Genomic DNA, 22,946 nt, shown 5'->3' with positions numbered 1-22,946 from the left:
CATTGCAGAGAGAATAAATGAAAATGAAAATATGGGTATAGAAGAAACATGCCTCCTATATGTAACTTTTCTTGAGGCATTGTGAACAAACATTTCATCTCAGATAGGACACTGCCCACATATTGAGTAAACAGTCCCATCCAGGTCTAGATTGAACCATTGAGTTTAGTAGGATTAATTCCATGTGTGTGTTTAAGGTGTTGCATAAGGAAATTGTATCCCCCAAAATCCTACCCCATGAATGCTGATGCCTCACAAAGGCTGCATCCTAGGAGCTCTGTACAGTTGCAGACAGCTCTGCCCATAAGTCTCTCCTTCCCACTTGTGTGTACTTTTGGACAAAGCCTGGTCAATCACAGGACTCCTAAGGCATACGAGCTAGAACAGAATATTTCAATTCTTGGGGAGCGGCTACAACACCTCAATATAATAAAGTATGTAGATGATAACTAATCCACCAACATTGTATTGAATGAAGCTGAAAGACCCTTATAACACCTGAAATAAGACATGGATGAGCACTTTCACCAAACAGTGCTAGAAGACCTGCCATAGCAGCCCAGTTGGTACTGTTTGCAAACAACATGGAGAGAAAATTTTAAAAATCCTACCAAAAGCTGTTAGAAATGATGAATGAATTCAGTAGAATAGAGTCAAAATGAATGCAGAAGCCAGTAGTGTTGCTTTATGCTAGTTTGAATTATTTGAAATAGAAATCAAGAAAGCTATCCCATTTATAATAGCTACAAAGAATAATAATAATAAAATGCCTAAGAGTAAATTCACCTAATAAGGCAAAAAGACCTTTGCATTCCAAATTATGAAACATTAATTCAAGAAATTTGAAGAGAATACAAAAATGTGGAAGGGCAACTTATGCTCACAAAATGAGAGCCAGCATTGACAGAATATCCATTATGAATTGATCAGAAATGTCCTCTCACAGGCTTAAATTTTGAACACTTGTTCTACATTTTGTAGTATTATCTTTAGGCTGTGGAGCACTTATGCGTTGGGGCCTGGCCGGAATAAAAAGGTTCCTAGAGATAGGTCCCACACTGAAGGTCCCACCACAAGTCTTCGTTTGCCTACTCTGCTTTTTGGTTCACTGAAACATGAGGCCTCCACCAAGCACTCCTACACCATGAATGCTACCAGTCTTTCCCCACTGTGGTGGAGTGAAATCATTGTGACTGCTGACAGATTGTCTGTCAGGTGTCTGTCGCAAAAACACTCCCAGAAGAGAAGTCCAGTGTGACATCCATCAAAGTACTTCTGTGGTTTTCTATGGAACTAGGAAATGCCACTCTTAAAATGTGGGCAGAACTATAAAAAGGACCAAATACCAAAGCCATTTTGAGCAATTCAACAAATTCAAAGCTATAGTGATTAGCATAATATTGACATTAAAAACTGATATGTATGTCCATCTGATTTTTGACAAAGGTGGTAAGACAGGGATTTAAGAAGCTGGGTGTGGTGGCACATGCCATAAATTCCAACACTTAGGAGGTAAAAAGCAGGCAATCTCTGAGATCAAGGCCAGCCTGGTCTACATAAGAAGTTCTAGGCCAACCAAGGCTAGACCTTGTCTCCAAAGGAAAAAAAAGAGAGAGAAAGAAAGAAAGAAAAGAAAAGGAAGAAGGAAAAGGAACACATAGCATTTCCAAGGCTCTAGATTAATCTCCATGCCAGAAGCAGAGAGGGAGGAAGAGGGAAGGAGAGAAAGCAGGAGGATGGCATACCTCTTGGCACTAAGACGTTGGTGAACAACAAAAAACACCTTAAGAGAAAGGACAGTGTTTTCAATAAAGGATGCTAGGAAATTGATTTTTTTACTTATAAAATAATGAAATTGCATACCTCTCTCTTATGAGTTCCAACTCAAAATGGATTAAAGACACAATAAAGAAAACTCAGCAGAATACAGAGATAGCCTTATAGAATAGGAGAAAACACTTGCAATGTATACATCTGACAAGGGACTGGTGTCCAGAATATGATTTTCAAAAACAAAGAAAAAGAACTGAAGATCGAAACAGTAAGTTACCCAACAAAAATGGTCAGTGGGTCTAAACACATTTCTCAAAAGAAAACACCAGGTATTAGGGAAAATGTTCAGTATCACTAATTTTCAAGTGCAAATCAAAACCACAGTTACTTCCCATTAAACTAGTAATGATGGAGCACATCAAAAAGACTACAGATAGGAAGTTTGTACAAAACTACAGACACACCATTAAAGTAGTTAAATTTTATTTTAAGTACTGTGGAGGGACTTTTGTTTATAAGGCCAATGCTTTTGTAGTTCTTGTGTGTCTGGTAAAGTTCTTGGCTTTACATAATTAACATTACAGTGAGGAGAGGAGATGACAAGCAAATAAGTTAATGTGTGGTGATTTGCATGGGAAAATAATAAATAGGGGAGATGGGAGTGTTCATTGTGGGATATTACACAGTAATCAAGGCATGAGGCCTCTGATAAGGTAACCTGTGAGTACAGCTGTAAAAGACAGGGAGCAAACCAAGCAGATGGTAAGGGATTAATTCATAATAACCAGGTGTATGCAGCACCAATTACATTTACATTTTTTATTTTTCCATTTTTCTTGTGGGTGTATTCACATTTTTCACGTGTTTGAATGCATGTACATGTAGAGGCCCCAAGTTGGTGCCAAGAATCATTCTAGAAGACTCTTCTACTTTCTTCATTAAGAGAGAGTCTCTTAGTCAAACCTAGAGCTCATCAATATGGGTAGGTAACCAGCTTTCTCTGGGGATTCTCTATCTTCACTTTCTGAGGCTAGAATTACAAGTGATCTGTCATGACCAGCCAGCCTTTATTCATGGGTTCTGGGAATCAAAACTCCAATAATTATACTTGAGTGGCAAGTTCTTTAACCACTAAGTCATTTCCCCAGATCTTTCACTTTTTGAGAACATTTTGTTACTTCTGGAACAATAAAGTAGAACTTAGTGTGGATGGTGGTATGGATGGTGGCCTAGGGCCTCCTACTTTGGTGGCAGTAGCTTAGGAAAGACAAATTTAGAATTAATAATAAGAGTTTATGATAGATGAAAGACAGAAAAAATAATCAAGAATGGGACCCTGGTTATTAACTCAGAACATAATGATGCTGCTTAATGAAATGGCAAAAAAAAGAAAAAAAAATCTGAGAAATGAAGGATGGAATAAAGGAAGAAAGAAATTTGAACTCAAAAGTTATTTTTTTACATATTTTTTGGTACGCCTAAGAGCTTTCAAGTGGAAATTACAAAGTGATTAAATGTAAGATGTCTGTCAAACCTACTTCAGATGTGAACATATGGAGTTGGACATGTTTGTGTACAATCAGACTTTGTGCCCAAGTGAGTCCATAACAGCCCTGGGCAGTGTAGAGAAGAGGAGGGACATAAGGGAATCACTTGTTTTGAAGTGAGACAGAAAATGGGAATCGGTCAAAGGTCATAAGATGCCAGTCGACAGGGATCAGTGCAGGAGAAATGCTTGATTACATGAAGTGATAAAGGGAATTTGTGATATGATAGAGACGCTCCTAGTGTCATTTAACTCTTGGAGGCCCTGTGAGCGAACTTGGCAAGGAGAAATCTGTTATGAACAGAAGCCAGTTTGGAATTGGTTACAGAGTAAATGAGGGGAGTGGGAAGAAATGGAGTGAGTACACAACTTAGTTAACCGGTGCTTTGATTTGTCACTGAGAAGGTTCACTAAATCACCTTCCCTCAGGTGTTCAACCATGTAGTTCCACATGCAGCAGGAATGGTGCTAGCTCTGGGTATGTACCCAGCCAGCACTAAAAGATACAAAAGTGAGCGAAAGCCCTTTCTTCTGAATTGCTGCAAGCCACAACAATATATAAAGTAGGATTTCAGCTGATTACCACAAAGCTATACCTGGGAGAAGCCAAGGGCCTTCCAGAGGTAAAGCCGAGGCTCAAGGAGCCTTGGTGTTATTTGGCTTCTGATTCTTAGCCGTTTTCTACTATGAGTTTCTCATGTGCTATTGTAGCTTTTCCATCATTCTTTGGGCACAATTTCCCTTCTACTAAAGGGATCCTGAGCAGTAACACAGCCAGGATCCCTAATTGCAGGTCTTTCTGCAGTTACTGTCATTAGCAGCATCTGACCAGGGCCATCCCTGGAGGGATCTTAACAGAGACACCTCTGTACTCTCTAAGAACAGACTGAAGCATCCAAGGACAAACGAAACAACACCTGTCTCCTAGGTCAGGAGGATAGCTTTATTTCTTTTACAACGTAGGGTGAGACCCTCCTTCCTTACAGCCTTACTAATAGACCCCCAAACCAGGTCTAGGAATGTAGACTGAGCACATAGATCCCCTTTTTGATATACTAACTAGTCATTAGCACTCAGTTGACCTCTTCTTTTACTACTCCCATTTTGGGTTGTAAAAGAAAGCCTGATGGTCACTGCTTGAGGAAAATTCTTACCTGCCTTCATGACCTTGCAGGAATTCAGGCCTGGTGAGCTGGCTCGAGGGGCAGGATTGTTTGGGTATATAACTGTAAAGCTAGAGACTGAGAGAGGATTAAAGCAAATGGACTAAAGAGCTCGGTGTCCTGAGATTCTTTTGCCGAAAATAAATCTTGCTGTTCGTAGTTTCTCTTCTGAACCCTTAGGAAGTATATTCTTAAGGCTGGTCATTTAATAATATACAAGACTGAATTCACTGGTTGAATGCTGCTTTTTTTTTTTCCATCTCTTAGCAGATAGCAAGATGCTAGCAAAAGATTAGGCTTTTGTCATGATTATATTTACATTCTTCCCTCAGCTCTCTGCCTTTTAGTATAGTTCCAAAGCTGCCCCTTTCTTTCTGTGTACTATTAAATTAGATCTAAGTACCTAAAATAATGCAACAAGGAGCTACTTAATTTATATTTGTTCCTATAAGGGGAAATTAATAAGAATTTTCCAAAGCCTTTTGCCCTATAAAAATGTAGAACAAAATATGTTGTTGTTCCCAGAAGTCCCCCCAGGACAGGTGGGAAACATCCAAAGATCCGAAGCAGAAAAGGAAATATGTCTCTGACTAGGGCAAGCTAGGTAATGGATGAAGATGGAGACAACATGAAAACAAGTATGAGAAATAAAACAGTATAGTTAAATCTCGTTAATGGGGTAGAAACCTACCTAAATTATATGAAACACTTTAAAAGTTTGCTAATTTTATATATTACTTTGAAGTAATTCATGAAAAATTATGTAAGTGATGAATAAATCTCACTTTCATGAGCTTCACTGAATAAGGAGCCAGCTAGCTGAGCAATAGCATTCCTTGTTCTCTGTTTCCTAATCTGGAACATAGTGTGATCAGTTGCTTCTCACTGATTGCTCCACCTTCCCTTCCCTACCATGATGGACTTGCATTACAACTGCAAGAAAAAAATGAACCCTCCTCCCTTAATCTAGTTTGGTCAGGCATTTTGTCCTAGCAACAAGACCAGTAACCAATTCAACAAGTGTCTACCAGTGACTTACATCCTTGGTGATGGTTTTTGCAGCATTATTGCCCCCAAAGGAAAAGTCATGACACACAACAGAATCCACTAACAAGAGTTTTATCAAGATGAAGAAAAAAGGATAGATGTGATCAGGCCTGTGGAAGGACATGTGCAAGAAAGAGACTGGGTGCCACCTTATAAAGGCCAGGACACACCTGCGCCCATAGGCCTAGGCGCAGAGATCACTCTGTCACGTCCGCAAGACTATGTGACCTTGTAACCATGGGGCATGCAGGATGTATGATCCGGAAATGACTAGGCGGAGATGACTAAGTGTCCCACCAGGCATGCATGACCATGGTGCGTGGTTGGTATTCCTATCACTTGGCCCATTTTTATTTTCACTCTGACAAGGATCTTGCTATGCTTAGTGCAGGGTGCCCTCAAGCTAAAGGTCTTCCTTCCTATGCCAGCTTCAGGAGTAGCTAGAAACACCACACTGCTCCCTGAACCTGGGCCTATTCTATGTATAAACCAGGCCTCATCCCTCTTAAAAACCAAGGAAATGCTTATGATGCTATTAGTCTAAAAATGAGATGGAAAACAGACATCTGTGAATTTGCTAATAAGCATTGAACATTTGGGTCCAGTTGGGACTCATGGGATACAGGTGTGATTGTAAACATTAATTTTCATCCTTTAAACATCAGAAGGCAAGCTGTTTCTCTTTAGTTGGTAGCATACATGGGGTTCTTTATAGTTTGTTAAAGGATATATTATCAAATCTAGTCATGAACATGTAAAACATAGTTCTTATCCCAATTTTCCAGATGCAAAAACTAGAATAGAAAGATTTTTTACTTTGGGTGATGCACAAACCAAGTAACAAGCTGGACCGAAACACAGGGTAGCAAACTCAGCCTGTTTTGTTTGTTGTTTTTTTATCTTGCAATATTTACAGTAAGTAGGCTCATTGGCAACATACTACCTTTACATAAGATAGAAAAGCAGAATTTGATGAGGAAAAGTATGCAAAAAAATTCAGTAGCTATAAGAACAAGAAACTGACAAGACTATGCCATTTCACAATCATGATGAAGTTGAAAGAGATGTTATTTGGTTTTAGTTTATAGAACAAGATAATTGAGGTGTTCTTCTTTTTCAGGCATAGGTATAGAAATATTCAAACACTAAAGAATATTTGCAAATCATCTGAGTAGATTTCCCCAGTGTGTAGATGATAATTACTCATTGTATCAAATCTTAACCTGTTTTCTGCATACAGTCTGGAACAATGCGATCTAGTGAGCATTGTAACTGTAAGTAGTCTCTCATTCATGTGGTAATATATGGGGCACTGTGTTGGATGGCATGAACTACATCCAGCAGTTCTGGGATCAGGACTGACTATCCACCATTAGTGGATACAACTGGATACAACCCCAGTATGCTGCTTGGCTACTAAGCCTCAAATTTTCACATGTAAAAGGAATGGTAACAACTCTATCCTCATGGGACTGCTGTGAGAAGTAAATACGTGAAAAACATGTTGGATCCTGAAAAATAATGTATTTTTAGTGTGCTAACTGTTATGGATTGTTCCTGTGATTACAAAGTATCATGTTAGGAACATTATAGATTAGTATGCCCAGTTGGTATCTGCAGATATTCTAAATACTCAACTTTTGTAGTATCATGGTTCTGCAACACTGAGTATGCCATATAAATAGGCTACTTCTGCTCAAAGCTATGAAGTGAACTTTTACATTATATTTATGCTCTTCTGGTTATCATCTTTCATGATTTGATTCATATTAATAAAATATAATTGTGCTACTTTAAAGAGTTAACTGTAATATTCCTTTTCAACTCAGTCTCTTCTGCATTTGAAAAGCACCCTGATATATGGACATATTCTCCAAGCATGTATTAGAATCAGAACTCTCTAAAAATAGAAATAAGTATCAAAGTTATGTTTAAAAGTAAATATGAAGTATTTACAGAAGGATTTTCTGCTAGTGACATAGGGAATTAACTTAGAGATGTGAGTAAGGAAAACATGTTAATATCTTAATTTGTGATTCCAGTAAAAATTAGGCCAATCAAAAAATAATTTTTAAATGCTATTCTATGTATTTGAAAGATGTGTCAAAACTGTTATTGTTTGGATTTTATTTATTTATTGTTTAGATTTGTGTTTACGTATTTGTAATTCACACTTTATTTCTATATTTATTTCACATGTAATTTTTTTTAATCAGCATTACTAGAAATAGAACTCATAACTTTGTGTGTTAAAAGCAGGGCCTGTGTTGCTAAGCTTTGCCCTCAGGCAGATTTATTTCCTCGATCACATATGTATACACTTAAAATTAATACATCACTATATGTTAATCTTTTGCAGTGTGGTTGTATTTACCATTCAGGTCAGGAAAGAAATGAATTTTGTAGTATTGGGAAATTTTGGAAACTTATTCTGAATAACTATTTCTTGAATTCTTTTCTGTTGTCATATCAGTAAAATGTTCTCTGTTGTTTCTTTCATTGATAATTTCCCCTCTTACATCTGTGGGGTTCATCATAGAGAAACAGTTCAGAAATTAATATTTTGCAATTACAAGAAAATACTTAAACTTCATTTAACATCTGTATCAATGTGGTTGGTTTATTTGTCTTTAGAAATAACATGTAACTTTCATGATTCTTCTGCTTAGTATATCTTCTGTTCAGCAGTGTAGACCATTGATAAGCATTATTCAGTGGCATATGGTCTGAGTCTGACATGCTTTGAAAAAGAGTACAGAGTTCTGATAATGAGGATTCTGTGAAAATGGGAAAACCAGCACAGCAGATATGCTTTGAGAAGCTATGGGATTTTAGCATCTTGAAACAATATATCACACTCAGAGGGACAGAGCTGGGCTGCACAGTCTGTTAGCTCATTCTTGTCCAATCTGGTCTCTTTCTTGTGGAGCCAGCATTGTCATCAGCTTGCTGAATTATATTCTGACTGGAATGTACGTTAGGCCCAGAGTAATGTATCTACTTAAATGGAATCCTATCTCTCTACAAAAGCTTTTTGAGTATAATAAATTTAAAATATAAAAAATTTTATTAAGTTAAAGTAAATGGTTCAACAGCTTACATATGTGCCTCTTCTCCTACCCCCTAAACAGATCACTCCAAAGAATATAGATCTGTTTCTCTTTTATGTACAATATTGAGTATTTTTTGTTTAACTATTAGGTGGTCTGACATATTTCAAAAGCTGTTTATTGGAAAAATACCAGTGCATTACGACAAATATTTGTTAAACAGAAATGAACATTGGAATTGAAACTTCCTGTAGTTTTCATTATTGTAGTTAGTCATAATTCTGTAGCATCCCATTTTATCAAAAATTAACCCTTTCAGTCCTATAGTATTCATTCTTACATAATAAATAATGTGTCTTATATCTATATGGAATTGTACTACATATCCTTGGAGAGATTGAGATTATAACCCAAATACTTTTTGAGAATCTTATTTTATTGATTCATAGTTGAGAAAGGTTACTATGTTGATTTCAAAATCAATGAAACTTAAATTTAAACATACTGAGTTATATAAACAAACTAAGTGTGATGTTAACACTACTCATTGTATAAAAGATAATCTGTGATAAGCTTTGTAAATTGATAGCACAATGGCAGGCAAATAGAAAATGCTAAAGAAATATCTGTTAAAATGTTCACCTTTCAATACCTGAAAATTTCCCAATTTCTTTGCTTGACTTAAAATAATTTGATAAAAATGAAACTGATTTTAAAATATAATAACAAATATTTATGATTCAATAAAACGTATTTTTTAACTCTTTTAGGCTACTTTAGTAGTATTTTATGTTTAATGATTAGCATCTATAAATTTTCTCTTTTGTTACTTAGAGAATTCAGATTCCTCTCTAGAAACTGTATAATAAATGAAGTTGTTTTTTTTTTTTTTAATTGTCCTCTTGAGAATTTCAGGGATTGCCAGTTCAGACAGGCAAAGCTTTCTTTTTAGTGCACTGATTTATGTGAGTGTGAGGTGGGGAGAGTGAGAAACGGCTCCTCTTTCCCGAAACCTCCTGTCACAAGGTGTTTTGGTTTTTGAATGGCAGATGGCACATTACTTTTGAGGTATGGTTGTCATGGGACACTGTGAATTACACAATTCATGTGTACTTATTTCATTAATAAAGCTGAAAAATATAAAAGTAATTTTAAGTTTATAAGTATCAGTGAATCAATATAAGTTGAAAATACCTTATACGGTAAAAATCACACAAATAATTTATGAGATGATTTAAGAACGTACGTCCCTATGCCATCTTCATTGTAGACAGTGTACATATCTTATGGTAAATTCAGAAAAGTTTATTTCTTATGTTCACAGACACATGCAAAAATGCTGTTAGTTATGTATTATGAGGTAGAATGTACTGCTAATACACTATAACTATCACAATGAAAGTTAATAAATAACATTTCTAATGTGTTATTCGAAGTATTGCCTACTCAATGCATTGCTTTCTATAAACATTACTATTACACTTTACCTCCCTTTTATGTATTACTAGTATAAGACAACTTACTCCCACATTCTAAAATCTTACAAGTTTTTTATTGTAAAAATGAAATGAATAGGAATAGAAGCAGTGATTCCTTGCATGGATAATATGGACTTGTGTATTTTTTTCTAAACTGCAACAGCCAGATAAAGGTCCCTTAATTGGAGATTTTGAGATGTTTAGTTTATGCACACCCAGAAGAGAAAATTTATGCAGGTTCGGCTGTGCATGATAGAAGTTGTCAGGAGAAAAACAAAATGAAATGAGATCTAAAGACAATAATAGTTATTTATCTTTCTCTTTCAAGCATATAAAATTTGTACGTTACCTTTTCCAAGCTCTCACTCCAGTATTGAGTACTAGTGGCATGTGTTAATAAGGCTATAGAGGTAACTAAAATAGAATAGTTTAAAGGGTATGATGTTGAATGTTCATGGCGGGAAAAACTTCTATGTTGTCCCTGAGGTTACTTTTTGCTTTAAGGACAAGCACAGAGGATCACTAAACAGAAGAGATTGGACTTTCTGTTTAGTTCTTTACAAGAAATAAATTTTAAAAGCAAATAAAATTTAGTGCTTGTTACCATCAAATTTCTCTTTCATTCATTATTTCCAATGTACAGTCAACATTCAAAGAATATTTATAAAGCATGTTTCAAAAAACATGAAGACCTGTGAAACTTAACTGAGATAAATGGAGCTTAGACATGAACTCTTTAAAAATACAAAAGCTAGAATAGATGAACATTTTGAATATATTAAAAACTTTTCAATAAGAAATTATATAGTTTAACTTTGAAATAAGGAATCATATAGCCACTGTTCCCAGTTTAATTGATAGAAGATACACTTTGGATTTTCACCATAATTTCAGTGCAAAAATAAAGTATATATAATTGTTCAGATACAAATTAAAACCACAACAGAAGTTATATAGTAGGCAAATGTATATTTTATAGGTATTTGATAAAAATTCACGTTGGCCACATTGTGCACTAAATATAGACGAAAGTTTCTCGGCTCCGGCCAAGCCCCACAGTCCCATGGGCCACTTATAAAATAATCATTCAGAAGCTTATATTAATTATAACTGCTCAGCTATTAGCTCAGGCTCATTACTGACTAGCTCTTACACTTAAATTAACCCATAATTCTTATTTATGTTTAGCCATGTGGCTTGGTTTTCTCAGTTCTGCCTTGTCATCTTGCTTCCTCTGTGTCTGGCTGGCCACTTCTGACTCAGCCCTTCCTCTTCCCAGCATTCTCCTCTTCTCTTCACCCCGCCTATACTTCCTGCCTCGGTACTGGACAATCAGCTTTTTATTTATCAACCAATCAGAGCAACACATTCACAGCATACAGAACAAAAAAAAGCAAGTGAATACTGTTGGGATCAGAATGGCTCAGACCCCTCTAAGATTGCCCCCACCTCCCCTGTTCTGAGTGCACTGAGGTCAGGCTGTTCTGCGGATGTTTTGCTGTTTGGTGTATCTTGTGGTTTGGCAGCTGTGGCTTCGTGGGGCATGCTGACTGTTCCTTGCCCCTGGGTGCTTGATAAACAATTCTGTTTGTTTCCTCCTGAAAGGGTATATAAGATGGGGAAGAAAGAATAAAGCTAGTCCTGGTGCTTGCAACTTGACTGGTGTGTGTGCTATGTTCATCCCGACTTCCCTTGCCAGTTTTTGGGCCCAATTGCCGTGCAGGCACGGCAGAATACTTTGAAACATTGGGACTGTCAAATTATTTTAAATAATAAGTAAAATGAGGTTTCAAAAACTGGATAAGAATGCTTATGGACAAAGGGTTGATATCCATAAGCACAAAGGGCTGTATTACATCGATAAGAAAAATAGAGCTGCCACATCTACTAAAGTGAAATGGTACTTCACTGAAAAAACAACAAGGCAATATGAAAGGCTGTTAGCTGCTGATCAAAGCAATAAGAAAAAAGCAAAAATAGGCAGTCAGGTTTTTTTAATGATCAAAATTTTTCAGACTCAGATATGTTTATAGTTATGAGCTTTCCTGTCAGAAAGGTTTGGAGTAGACATCCTTCAAGCATCTTCAAACTGTTTTTACCCATTGGCAAATTTACATATAAGGCTAGTAGTAGCTATTATTACATGACTTTAATGGAGGAATTTAAATGCATGTATAAGATTACTGTTATTATTTCTAATTTACAGATAAAGAAACTGAGACAGTCCTCTGACTTAATGAGCACTAAGTTTAGTATGAAAACTTTGTTGGGATAATTATTCTGTCTGTTAGGATTGTATCAGATTCTTTTTGTTTGCATTTTCTCAAGTTTAGACACAAATCCAAAAAGATAAGTATCTTTTTAATATAACAATGATACTGAACCTTCTTAGACAATATTAAATCATTTCATATAGTCTTTAATCATTAAGGGGAGTTTATGTTTATCATCATATATTTTTCTCTTGCTATATAATATTAAAATGGGTAGTTTGGATAATATGTTTTTACCAAGTAGAAATTCTTTTCAGTTGACCCATCTTTAATGAAAACTGAGAGGCTATAAATTTGTTTCCATATAATGATATTAAAGGAAAAAAAAAAAGCCATGTCAATCAAATGTAATTGGAATACATGAGTATTTTAGAGCTGAGGCACCTGCATCTTAGACTTGTGCTTGCATTTATTGGCAGATGGACAATATCATTGGGACAATACGAGATTCCAACCTGAAGCTGACTCTAGCTTTTGGGATAGGAATGCATCATGCTGGACTGCATGAAAGAGACCGAAAAACTGTAGAAGAGCTGTTTGTGAACTGTAAAGTTCAGGTACTGTTTCCCCTCCTCCATGAACACATATTTAAAAGGAACATAGAAGTTTTATTTTACTTAGCTATAAGACATTGTCTTTATCTTTTAGGTTCTCATTGCTACAAGCACATTAGCATGGGGTGTAAACTTTCCAGCTCACTTAGTAATTATTAAAGGAACTGAATATTATGATGGAAAAACAAGACGTTATGTGGATTTTCCCATCACAGGTAATTTTTTTCTTAAGCTTATATTTCATCCTTAGCAGTTTATGTTTATATAAGTTAAATTTTGAGAATTCATCTCATTTAAATATATAATAATCAGATATGATAATCAAGTTTGAAGTATTTGTTTTCAGTACAAATGCTTCAGAAAATATTAAACTTTTTTATTCCATTAACTTGCCCAATTCATGCAATCTCTGTGGCTTAGCTGGTTAAATCGCCTGTCTAGTAACTTGTCCAATTCATTAATAATCAAAACCATAGTTAGTGATTTCAAATTCATAAATAAAAGTACTGGTTAATAACTATTAGGTGCAATAAATTTTGCTTAAGAACTATAATTAATAGATTTCAAAAGCTATATGGTTTTTAAATTATAAATTATTGCAAAGGTTCCTACAGATTATAAAGGGAAAAAAATTATTCTCTGGGAGGATGAAAGATAAGAACTAGATAAACTTATTCAGGGGAAACAGTAATCAAATACCCTTACAGGAGAAGTTTTCCTGTATGGGCTTTACTTTTCCTTATTGATTTTAAATAGAATTATTATTTATTTTGTGTGGGTGCATGTATGTATGTGTGGAGGCACATGTGTGGGGCCACACCAGCAGTGTGTGTGCATGCAGGTGGAGGCCAGAGGTTGATACCAGTTGTCTTTCTCGGTCACTTTCTACTGTTATTTACTAAACCAAAGGCTCTTGCTAAAGCTGGAGTTCATCTAGTCTAGTTAGCCAGCTTGTCTTGGGAACTCATGTCTGCCTCCCAAGTGCTAGGATACAGAGACGCTGCCATGCCCTTCGGGCTTTTCTATTAGTGCTAGGTCCCAAGCTCCTGTCCTCACACTTGTGCAGCAAGTGCTTTATCCACTGAGCCACCTCCACAGGCCCTACAATATCAATATTCTTAAATAACTCAAGAGAACTTTATTTCACAGATAGTGTAAGCTACCATTTTAAGAGTTCAGTCTTAATCACAATTGCTTATTTAATATAACCTTTTGAGTATAGATTATACTGTATGTGTGTTCATATCATGTATATAAATATATATAGCTATTATATATGTTAAAGATTGTAGTAGTGATGATCAAAGAAGCACGTGTTCTTAAAGTATTCTATTGTCTGTTAGTTCTTGATGCTAGAAGTGTGCCCTGACCATTACCTTTACCTCGTGCTCAGTGTCACTGCAGGATGCCTCTTATTCTCTCTCCCATAGATGTGCTGCAGATGATGGGACGAGCTGGGAGACCTCAGTTTGATGACCAGGGCAAAGCTGTAATTCTTGTTCATGACATAAAAAAAGATTTTTATAAAAAATTTCTTTATGAACCTTTCCCAGTAGAATCAAGGTAAGTTTGGTTTTAAACTAACGGGTTTCATTTCATAGTGAGTTTATATTTTCCTGGTTATGTTTCTTTTCAATTATAAATAAATTGGTCATACAATGTATTTTGATCCTATTCTTTCTGATTCCCCAACTCCTCTCCTATTATCCCCACTTCCCTACCCACCTAACTTCATGTTCATGCAACCTTCCTCTTTCTCTCCCCCCTCTTTTCTGTCTCCCTCTCTGTCTCAAAAGAAACAAAAAAGAACAAAAAACAAAAGTCCAGTAAAACAAAAAATATCAAAACAAAGTAAACAGCCCTAACAAAGAAGTTATTTGCAATTGATCTCCTGAGAAAAGGAAAATCTGTTTTCATCAATGAAGTGACACTGTGTATCATTTGCACTCTGGACAGGCCCTGTGCCTTGGAGTAATTGGCCAACACAAAACAGACTTCATGGTTGCTTTTTTTTTTTTTTTTTTTTTTAAATATAATTAGGTATTTTTTGTCCTGGTAATGTTTTACTAGGACACAATTGGTAAACTTATAGCAGAACTTAACAATGTAGTTGTTACTATTATTTTAAGGGAAATTTTGTTGTATGCTCTTATGGCTACTGTGCACACTGAACTATTGCTCTGGCACCAGATAACAGAGGTTGAACTCTGAGCTCTGCCACTTAATTGCTTGGTATTGAGCAGTTTGTTTCATGTTTCATTATGTGTAAAGTGGGGGTGATAGCAATCCTAGCTTGCTCATTTGTGTTTGTAGGGATCAGATAAATAATTCTTGGAATCAATATCTGTTGTGAGGAAAGCATTCAGTACAGTATTACTTTTCTGAGGAATTTGTATTGTCCTTGGTATTTGTTTTAGGTACTTTTCTTTTTGCAATAAATAGTCCACAATAAGGAGGCATGTAATTAATAGTTTATATTGCTGATCATGTAATACAAGAATTCTATTCCCCACTACCTGTAACTCCAGTTCTGCTAGAGTCCCATACTCTCTTCTGGCCTCCGAGTGCACTACATTCATGTGCACCAACCCCTCCTAGACACACACACACACACACACACACACACACACACACACACACATGCACACACACTTGAAAATAAGAATCAATCTTAATCCAGTTGTGAGCCACCATGTGGTTGCTGGGAATTGAACTCAGGACCTCTGGAAGAACAGCCGGATCAGGCCCTCTGAATAGGTGAGACAGTTGATTGGCTTGATCTGTTTGGGAGACATCCAGGCAGTGGGACCGGGTCCTGTGCTCATTGCATGAGTTGGCTGTTTGAAACCTGGGGCTTATGCAGGGTCGCTTGGCTCAGCCTGGGAGGAGGGGACTGGACCTGCCTGGACTGAGTCTACTAGGTTGATCTCAGTCCTTGGGGAGGCTTTGCCCTGGAGGAGGTGGGAATGGAGGGTGGGCTGGGGGGAAGGGGAGGGGGGAGAACAAGGGAATTTAAAAAAAAAAAAGAATCAATCTTAAAATAAGAATGCACATTTATTAAAGACTTCAGTGGTCCCAAAGATTGATGGTTGCCTTTTGTTTGCTTGTTTGGCTTTTATATGTGTGAGGTCTTGGGGATTGAACCTAGGGCCTGAGGCATGCTAGGCTCTACCACTATATATATCACTTCCACCCTTCTTTTTACTAAATTACCCAGATTGACCTTGGACTCTCTCAGTATCAAAGGCAGGCCTTGAACTTGCAGCTTCCATGCCCCTCCCCCTAGAAGCCTGGATCACTGAATTATACCACTAGTCTCTATTGTTTGTTTGTTTGTGTTTTCCAAAGATGAAGAAAATTTATGTTTATGTCTAAATATCAGGATTCAAAAAAACATCATAAATATTAAAAAAGATAATAAGACATTATGAACAACTTTATACAAATGATTTTTACACTTTAGCTCAAAGGGTAAAATTTATTTTAAAAATTACCAAAACTGGCATAGTAAAAAAGAAAATATAAGTCATCAGTATCAGATCTGTCAAAGCAATTGAATTCGAAATCTAGAATTCTTTCATAATAAAATCTTCTGACCCAGATTCTTCACTGTTGAACTCTTTGTAGTATAGAAAGAATAATATCAGTCATAAATGAGCATTCTCCTAGTAATAGAAAAGGTAGGATAGCAAGGTATAGTGGTACACTCCTTTAGTCCCAGCACTCACGAGGCAGATTCAGGAAAATCTATGTAAATTTGAGGCCATCCTGGTCTACACAGCATATTCCAGGCCAACCATGACTAGACTGCATAGTGACAGGCCATCTAGAGAGAGACAGAGGAGAGATAAAAAGAAACATTAGGAATAAGTTTATAGTTTGTTCTATGGAGTCAGAATAACTTAGATATTAAAATTCAGTAAGAAATCTTTTTAAGAACTTAACAGACATGTGTATCTTGAATGAATACAGAAATCCAAAATAAAACATCACTAAATTAAACTCAGCAATATATACAAATAGTTAAAAGTACATTTTACCCTGTAAATAACAAAACTGTTTCTGAAAACAAGTGCAAGTGGATCTAATTTACCACAAAAACAAATGAGAAATATCATATGACCACCTCATATGAATTTGTAAAGAATTTGACATAACACACCCATTTATAACCAAACTAACTTATTCTGGACATTGTATAATAAAAAGATAATTTACTTTTTCTTGTGCTATGACCATTGCTCATACCTTGTATGTCACAGAATATTCTATAGTTAATTCACTTCTCTGTTAGTGCACATTTAGCCATCCACGTTTCTCCTCTTCAGAGATTTCTTTTTCTAGTGTGTTTTGCCTGCATGTTTGTCTGGGCACCACATGCCTGCCATGCTAAAGGAGGCCAGAAGAGGGCATCAGATCCCCTAGAACTGGAGTTATAGACTGCCAAGCTGCAGTATGGGTACCAGCAATTGAGCTCAGGTCCTCTGCAAATACTCTTAACTGCTGAGGCATCTTTTTCTCTAGCCCCACAGTTTCCTGCTCTTGTGTATAATGTAACAGTGAAGCATTTTACCTTTCTGATATTGCATACAAATGTTTCTCTATCAGATTGTGATGAAAAAAGGAAATTGCTAGATTATAGTCAGCCCTCAAATGAATATTGCCAGTACTCTTTATGCAGACTGTATCCATTTTCACTCTGTCACAATAAATTGAGATCAACATAGAGAACATTTTTTACATTCAGGGTTTTTTTTATTCATGTGCTTTTACAAAAGCTAATTTGAATACTTGCATATGTTTCTATTTGTAATTATTTAGCCCTTTTTGTTAGACATTGCTTGCTTTTTTGTATTTTACATATGAAACTAAAAATAACATGTTCTTTCCCAGGCTTTCACCACATCTTATTACCTTTGTATCATGATACTGCCCTATTTTTCCAAGCACTTAATACTCACTGGGTGAATAGAGGAGATACCTTTGCTTTTTGCTGTCATTCCTGTCTCACAAGTTCCTTTTTCATCTTCTTCGTTATTTATTCCATGCTTACTCCAGCACTTCATATGTTCTGCATTTCACTCAGCAAGCCTCCTCTCTTGATTTGCATTTTCTTTCTCTGTAAGTTTTTAGCTCTCTTTCTGCCAGCCTGTGTTTTATTTTTTCATATAACCATTCTTTTCTTAAAAATCGATAGCAAGGATAACCATTTGTTGAGTATTTGCCAGATGACCTGTAGTAGTAATTGCTTTCAGCAGGTTGTTACTACTTAAGGTATTCTGGGGAAATTCTGTACTACTATAGTACTCTTTGGACTCTGTTCATATTCATATAAAAAATGCAACATATTTTTTAACAAGAAAGGGCATAAATATATATATATATATATATGTTAGTTAATAATGTGTCCTTAAGCTCATGGAGCTGTGATGAATTTTAGAATTTGTAACAACTTTGAACAGTTATCACCAAATAATGAAATAAGTTATTTGTAAATTATACACACTTGTTATACATAAAGAAAGCTATTTTTGGTAGCTTATAACATAAAAATCTGAATCTTTACTGAGATAAGTGTTTATTGTTCATTGTATTTCTTGTCTTTTATTCAATGTGTAGCTTATTAGGAGTGCTTTCTGACCACTTAAATGCAGAGATTGCTGGAGGTACAATAACATCTAAGCAAGATGCAATGGATTATATCACATGGACTTACTTTTTCCGACGTCTCATCATGAACCCTAGGTAAGTGTGGGGCTCTGTGAAAGGGTAATTGCACATTGTATGCACAAAAAACATAGGTACTTAGAAGAAACTCCATGTCTGTGAATGCTTGTCAGCTCTTAGCACATCTGTAGATTCAAGTTTGCAAGATCAGATATGTCCCATATGGTCATAGTACATAAGAGGATGCTTAATTGTATACATTTGTTATCATTTGAATTGTCGTAGTATAGTTTTCCTATGCAATCTGAAGACCAAACACTGGAAGTCATTAAGGAATCTCCTAAACTGTGTGGTAGTCACTGACTTAGGTACAAATGGAGTCCACAGAAAGGTTAAGAGTGGTTAAGATGGATGGAGGAAATTATGAGGCATTTCTTAGGGTTAACAAAAACCCTGCAGGAGAAGATAAGATTGCAGTGTATTTGATTCTATTTTTCTCTTGCTAGTTTATTAGATCTTAATATAGCAGACACTTATCAGATGTTATGTCAAATTCTGAAATACACATATAAGTATACCATTTCTTGTCTCCAATGACTCCTGTTTCATGTAGGAAAGTCATGAGTAAGCACTAGAATTTGATGTTAAGTACTCTAAGAGAACTGTATTTAAACTTGTGAAGATGAGAGCTTGCCAGACAATGTGACACTTCAGATGTACAAAACTAGAACATGTGTAAGGCATTGAGGCAGAAAATAAAAGCAAAGGGTCCTGGTGCTTGGCAGAGTCATTAGTGTTTAGGGCATATGAAAGCTTGCTGTGGTCAGAGATTAAAGAGTATGGGGGTGAAGCTTGTCCACAGCAAAAAATAGATGAAAGCATTGGAGGGAACAGGGTCTGTGTCCTATGCTCTGTGCTGAGTAGTTCACCTCTGATGCTGTCTGAGGGTAAGGGAATGAGGCAGTGTGAGTGCTTATTCATGGATTAACATCATCAAACAGGTTTTGCTGTGTTTCAGTTCCTAAGCACTTTAGTAGAAGACAGTTGCAGCAGAAAGACCAGTTAGAAAGGTGTTTACTGCCAGGCAGTGGTGGCACACACCTTTAATCCCAGTCTCAGGGGCAGAGGCAGCAGTTCTCTTGAGTTTGAGGCCAGCCTGGTCTACAGAGTGAGTTCCAGGACAAGCCAGGGTTACACATAGAAACCTTGCCTTGGGAAAAAAAAAAAAAAAGAAAGGAAGGAAGATGTTTACTGCTGAAGGCTATAATAGATACAGAGGAAATGGAGCAGGGGTCAAATCTGAGATATTCCTGTTGAAATTATAAGCCATTAAGAGGTCTTTAACAGAGGAATCATGGTAAAAAATGTCATCACAAAATCTTACTGTTCATATCTAAAGAAATTCCAGCCAACATTTCTCCTTACATAGATAGCAGTTTTAAATTACTGTGTCTTTGCTTAGAGTCCCTTAACCGTTAAGGCATTTGGGACAAGCAAGTTCAGTAGTAGGTTGCAGATTGCTTCCCTTTATATGTGTTCTAAAAAAGAAAAAGAAAAGCTCTAATGTTTCAATTTAGAAAGAATTTAAGAAAGTCTTTCAAAAACAATACAAAGAAATGCCATTTAATCCAAACCTGTCTACCGCATGTTCCTACCTTATATAACCACTGTACAATTTCCAAAATCAAGAAATTGACATTTTTATAAACTATTAGCTAACATGCATCCTTTACTCAAGTTTCACTTATTGTATTGCTAATCTCCCATTCTATTAGAATCCAACCTAGAATTCTATATTACAGTTGGATAACTTGTCTGTCCTGTGTCATTTATGTCTTTCTGTATCTGAAAATGCTGCCTCCTGAAAAATGCTGGCTGGTTATTTTGTACACCGCCCTTTGGTTTGGGTTAGGCAGAAGTTTCCGTATATTGTGCCTTTTTTACATAAATACCACTGAGGCAACACTGTTCTCATCACATGGTATTATGATGTTCTTTTCTAGAGGTCCTTTCTGTATTTGTATATCACCTGGATATGAGGGGCTTCAAAATAAGTTGTTGGTTCTGTGATCCATCAAATTACAGTTGTATTTTCTCACCAGCATTTCATTCTTACTATGCCTAAAGCTGAATTATTCATAAACCTATCAAAATTAATTTTAACTTAATCTAATTTTTAATCTACCTAACCTCATTTTCTTCTGTTGACTCTTTTTTTTTACTTTACTTCAGAATAAATCTTATTTTTCTTTCCCTAGTTTCAGCCACTCTTCATCTGCTTCTAGTCTACCCCTAATCTAGTCCCATTTGTACTCTGTCAAACAGTATTGATCAAAAATAAGATGAATTACATAGAACATGTAAATTAGATAGTTTGGTTTTCTTTTAAGATAATGAGTAAGAAATTTCCCAGATATTTTGGTTTGGATTGGTTTGCCTTCACTTTGATTTTTTATGAGGAAATCTACATACAGTCCTAATAAACAGTGGTAATTAGAGTTAGAACTTGAAGTGGTACACAGTGATGACATTTAAAAGGAAAGTTATACTAGGTCTCTGGTCAAGGAATGTGGCGTATCAGTGACTTGTATGTCTCCTGGTTGATTGTAGGCATCATCCATGTAAATCCACGTGTTGCAGAGTTCACATTGCCTCACAAGTTTTGTTTGATGGCCAGTCATTGACTAAGAGGAAATTTACCAAATAGTTCACCATCTTAATGACCTGGCTTAGAGAAGTCTCTCCTTGTGGTAGCTGCTTCCCTCTGCCTTCACCTACAGGATAGTTCCCAAAGACACCACGAGAGATAAAAGTAGATTTTCACCTACAGCAGCTCCAACAAACAGGTTACTCCCCCTTGGGGCTTTTACTATAATTAATCCTGTGTGGTACTCCCTCCCCAGCCCTCATAGCCAGCCAGGCTGTGACAGTCTTAAATATGCCAATCACATTGATAAATGCTACTTCAACTGATTTTTTAGGATGCTAAGTATCCACTCCTGGCTCCCCATAGCGCATGTACTTATAACTTTAGTAGTAAATGTTTGTGATAACTCTGGTTAGAATAAAGCTGTCATTATTCTGTAGTACAAATCTGTTCCGAATTTTCTATGTCAGTTAATCAGCCCAGAAAACAGAAATGATTTGTTTTTCTAAAAATATCTCTGTTTGGTAAAGTGCTTGCTGGACAAGCATGAAAGCCCAAGTTCCAGCTACAATTCTAACTATTCTGAAGATGCGTTACTAAGCAAAAGTTTTTGCTTTGTTGTGGTGAATAAGCCATGTAGCGCTGTATAAGCTAAGGCTTTGACTTTCATTGGGGGTAAAATGAGCACTAGTACAGTGTTCAGCATAGGACATGGGCAGCATCTTTTTGTGTCATAGTCAGGTCAGTTATAATAATAAATTTTGTCAGTGGTTTATATTTCCCTGTTTAAGATAGAAATTCTCAGATGCATTTATTTTTATTGGTGGGGGGCACGCATTTAAGTCTGAGTCTCACTATGTAGCTCAGATGCTGTCCTGGAACTCACAATGTAATTAAACCAAGCTGGTCTCAAACTCACAGAGAACTGCCGCCTCCCCAGTGCTGGGTCTACAGTGTGTGCCACCACATGCAGTTCAGATCTATTATTTAAATCAAACTAAACATTTATTGTAAGCTACATACAAAATTAAAATGGCGGTTTTCAAATATGTAACATTGACTATTAAGGTTGGAAAGTTGTACAAAGCATAATAGCTGGAAGTGGGAGTGTGCACCTGTCCTCCATCCCTCAGAAGGCAGAGCCTGGAGTAGTGCCACGAGCTTGGGGCCATTTTGGCTTACGAAGTAAGACTGTCTCAAAACAATATGAAAAAGACCAAGTGTGAGAGTGCAAACGCTGCAGAATTAACAACATGCAAAACAAAACAGAAGGCAAAACGAGAATTAGGAGAAGAGTGCAATCACTAAGAGGTTTTGTAGTTTCTTCTGAGAGGGTTTAGGTAACTGAAAACAGTGTCAGAATGTATAAAGCAAAAAGGGATGGAAATTTGTAATTACAGTTCAGCCAGATTACAGCTGTGTGTAATTTTAACGTATCTATAAAAATGAAAATAATACATACATATTTTATGAAATATAGTCTTCAATTGACAATTAACAGATCTGAATTATTGTTTGTACATTGTTGAAAAAGACTGTGTAGAATCATAACTTACATGTAAAATCTGTCATGTACTAGACCAAGAAGATCTAAACATACCTCCTGTTTACATTAACATGCTTCCCTGTTTAGATCATTAAGCTTCATTCTTGGAATGGCACAAAATGCACATAGACAGGGCATCCCTTGTACTGAATGACAGCACACAGAGTGTTCTGGGTTAGGAATTGTTTTAGATTTGGGAATA

The 22,946-nt window shown here is 36.2% G+C and overlaps 1 protein-coding gene across 1 annotated transcript in view; it reads left to right on the top strand.

Annotated features, from left to right (window-relative positions):
- The window catches only part of Ascc3 (activating signal cointegrator 1 complex subunit 3), a 323,710-nt gene that overhangs the window by 198,167 nt on the left and 102,597 nt on the right, over positions 1-22,946 (top strand). The window contains exons 31-34 of the mRNA XM_006983742.4: positions 12,750-12,887; positions 12,979-13,099; positions 14,315-14,447; positions 18,504-18,629. Of these exons, the coding sequence (XP_006983804.1) occupies positions 12,750-12,887; positions 12,979-13,099; positions 14,315-14,447; positions 18,504-18,629 (518 nt within the window). The remainder of the gene's footprint in view (positions 1-12,749; positions 12,888-12,978; positions 13,100-14,314; positions 14,448-18,503; positions 18,630-22,946) is intronic.

The sequence above is a fragment of the Peromyscus maniculatus genome, chromosome 16 (genome assembly GCF_049852395.1).
Source record: "Peromyscus maniculatus bairdii isolate BWxNUB_F1_BW_parent chromosome 16, HU_Pman_BW_mat_3.1, whole genome shotgun sequence".
NCBI classification, from domain to species: domain Eukaryota; kingdom Metazoa; phylum Chordata; class Mammalia; order Rodentia; family Cricetidae; genus Peromyscus; species Peromyscus maniculatus.
Note: the sequence above shows the minus strand (reverse complement) of the source record. Positions and strands in the feature narration are given on the sequence as shown.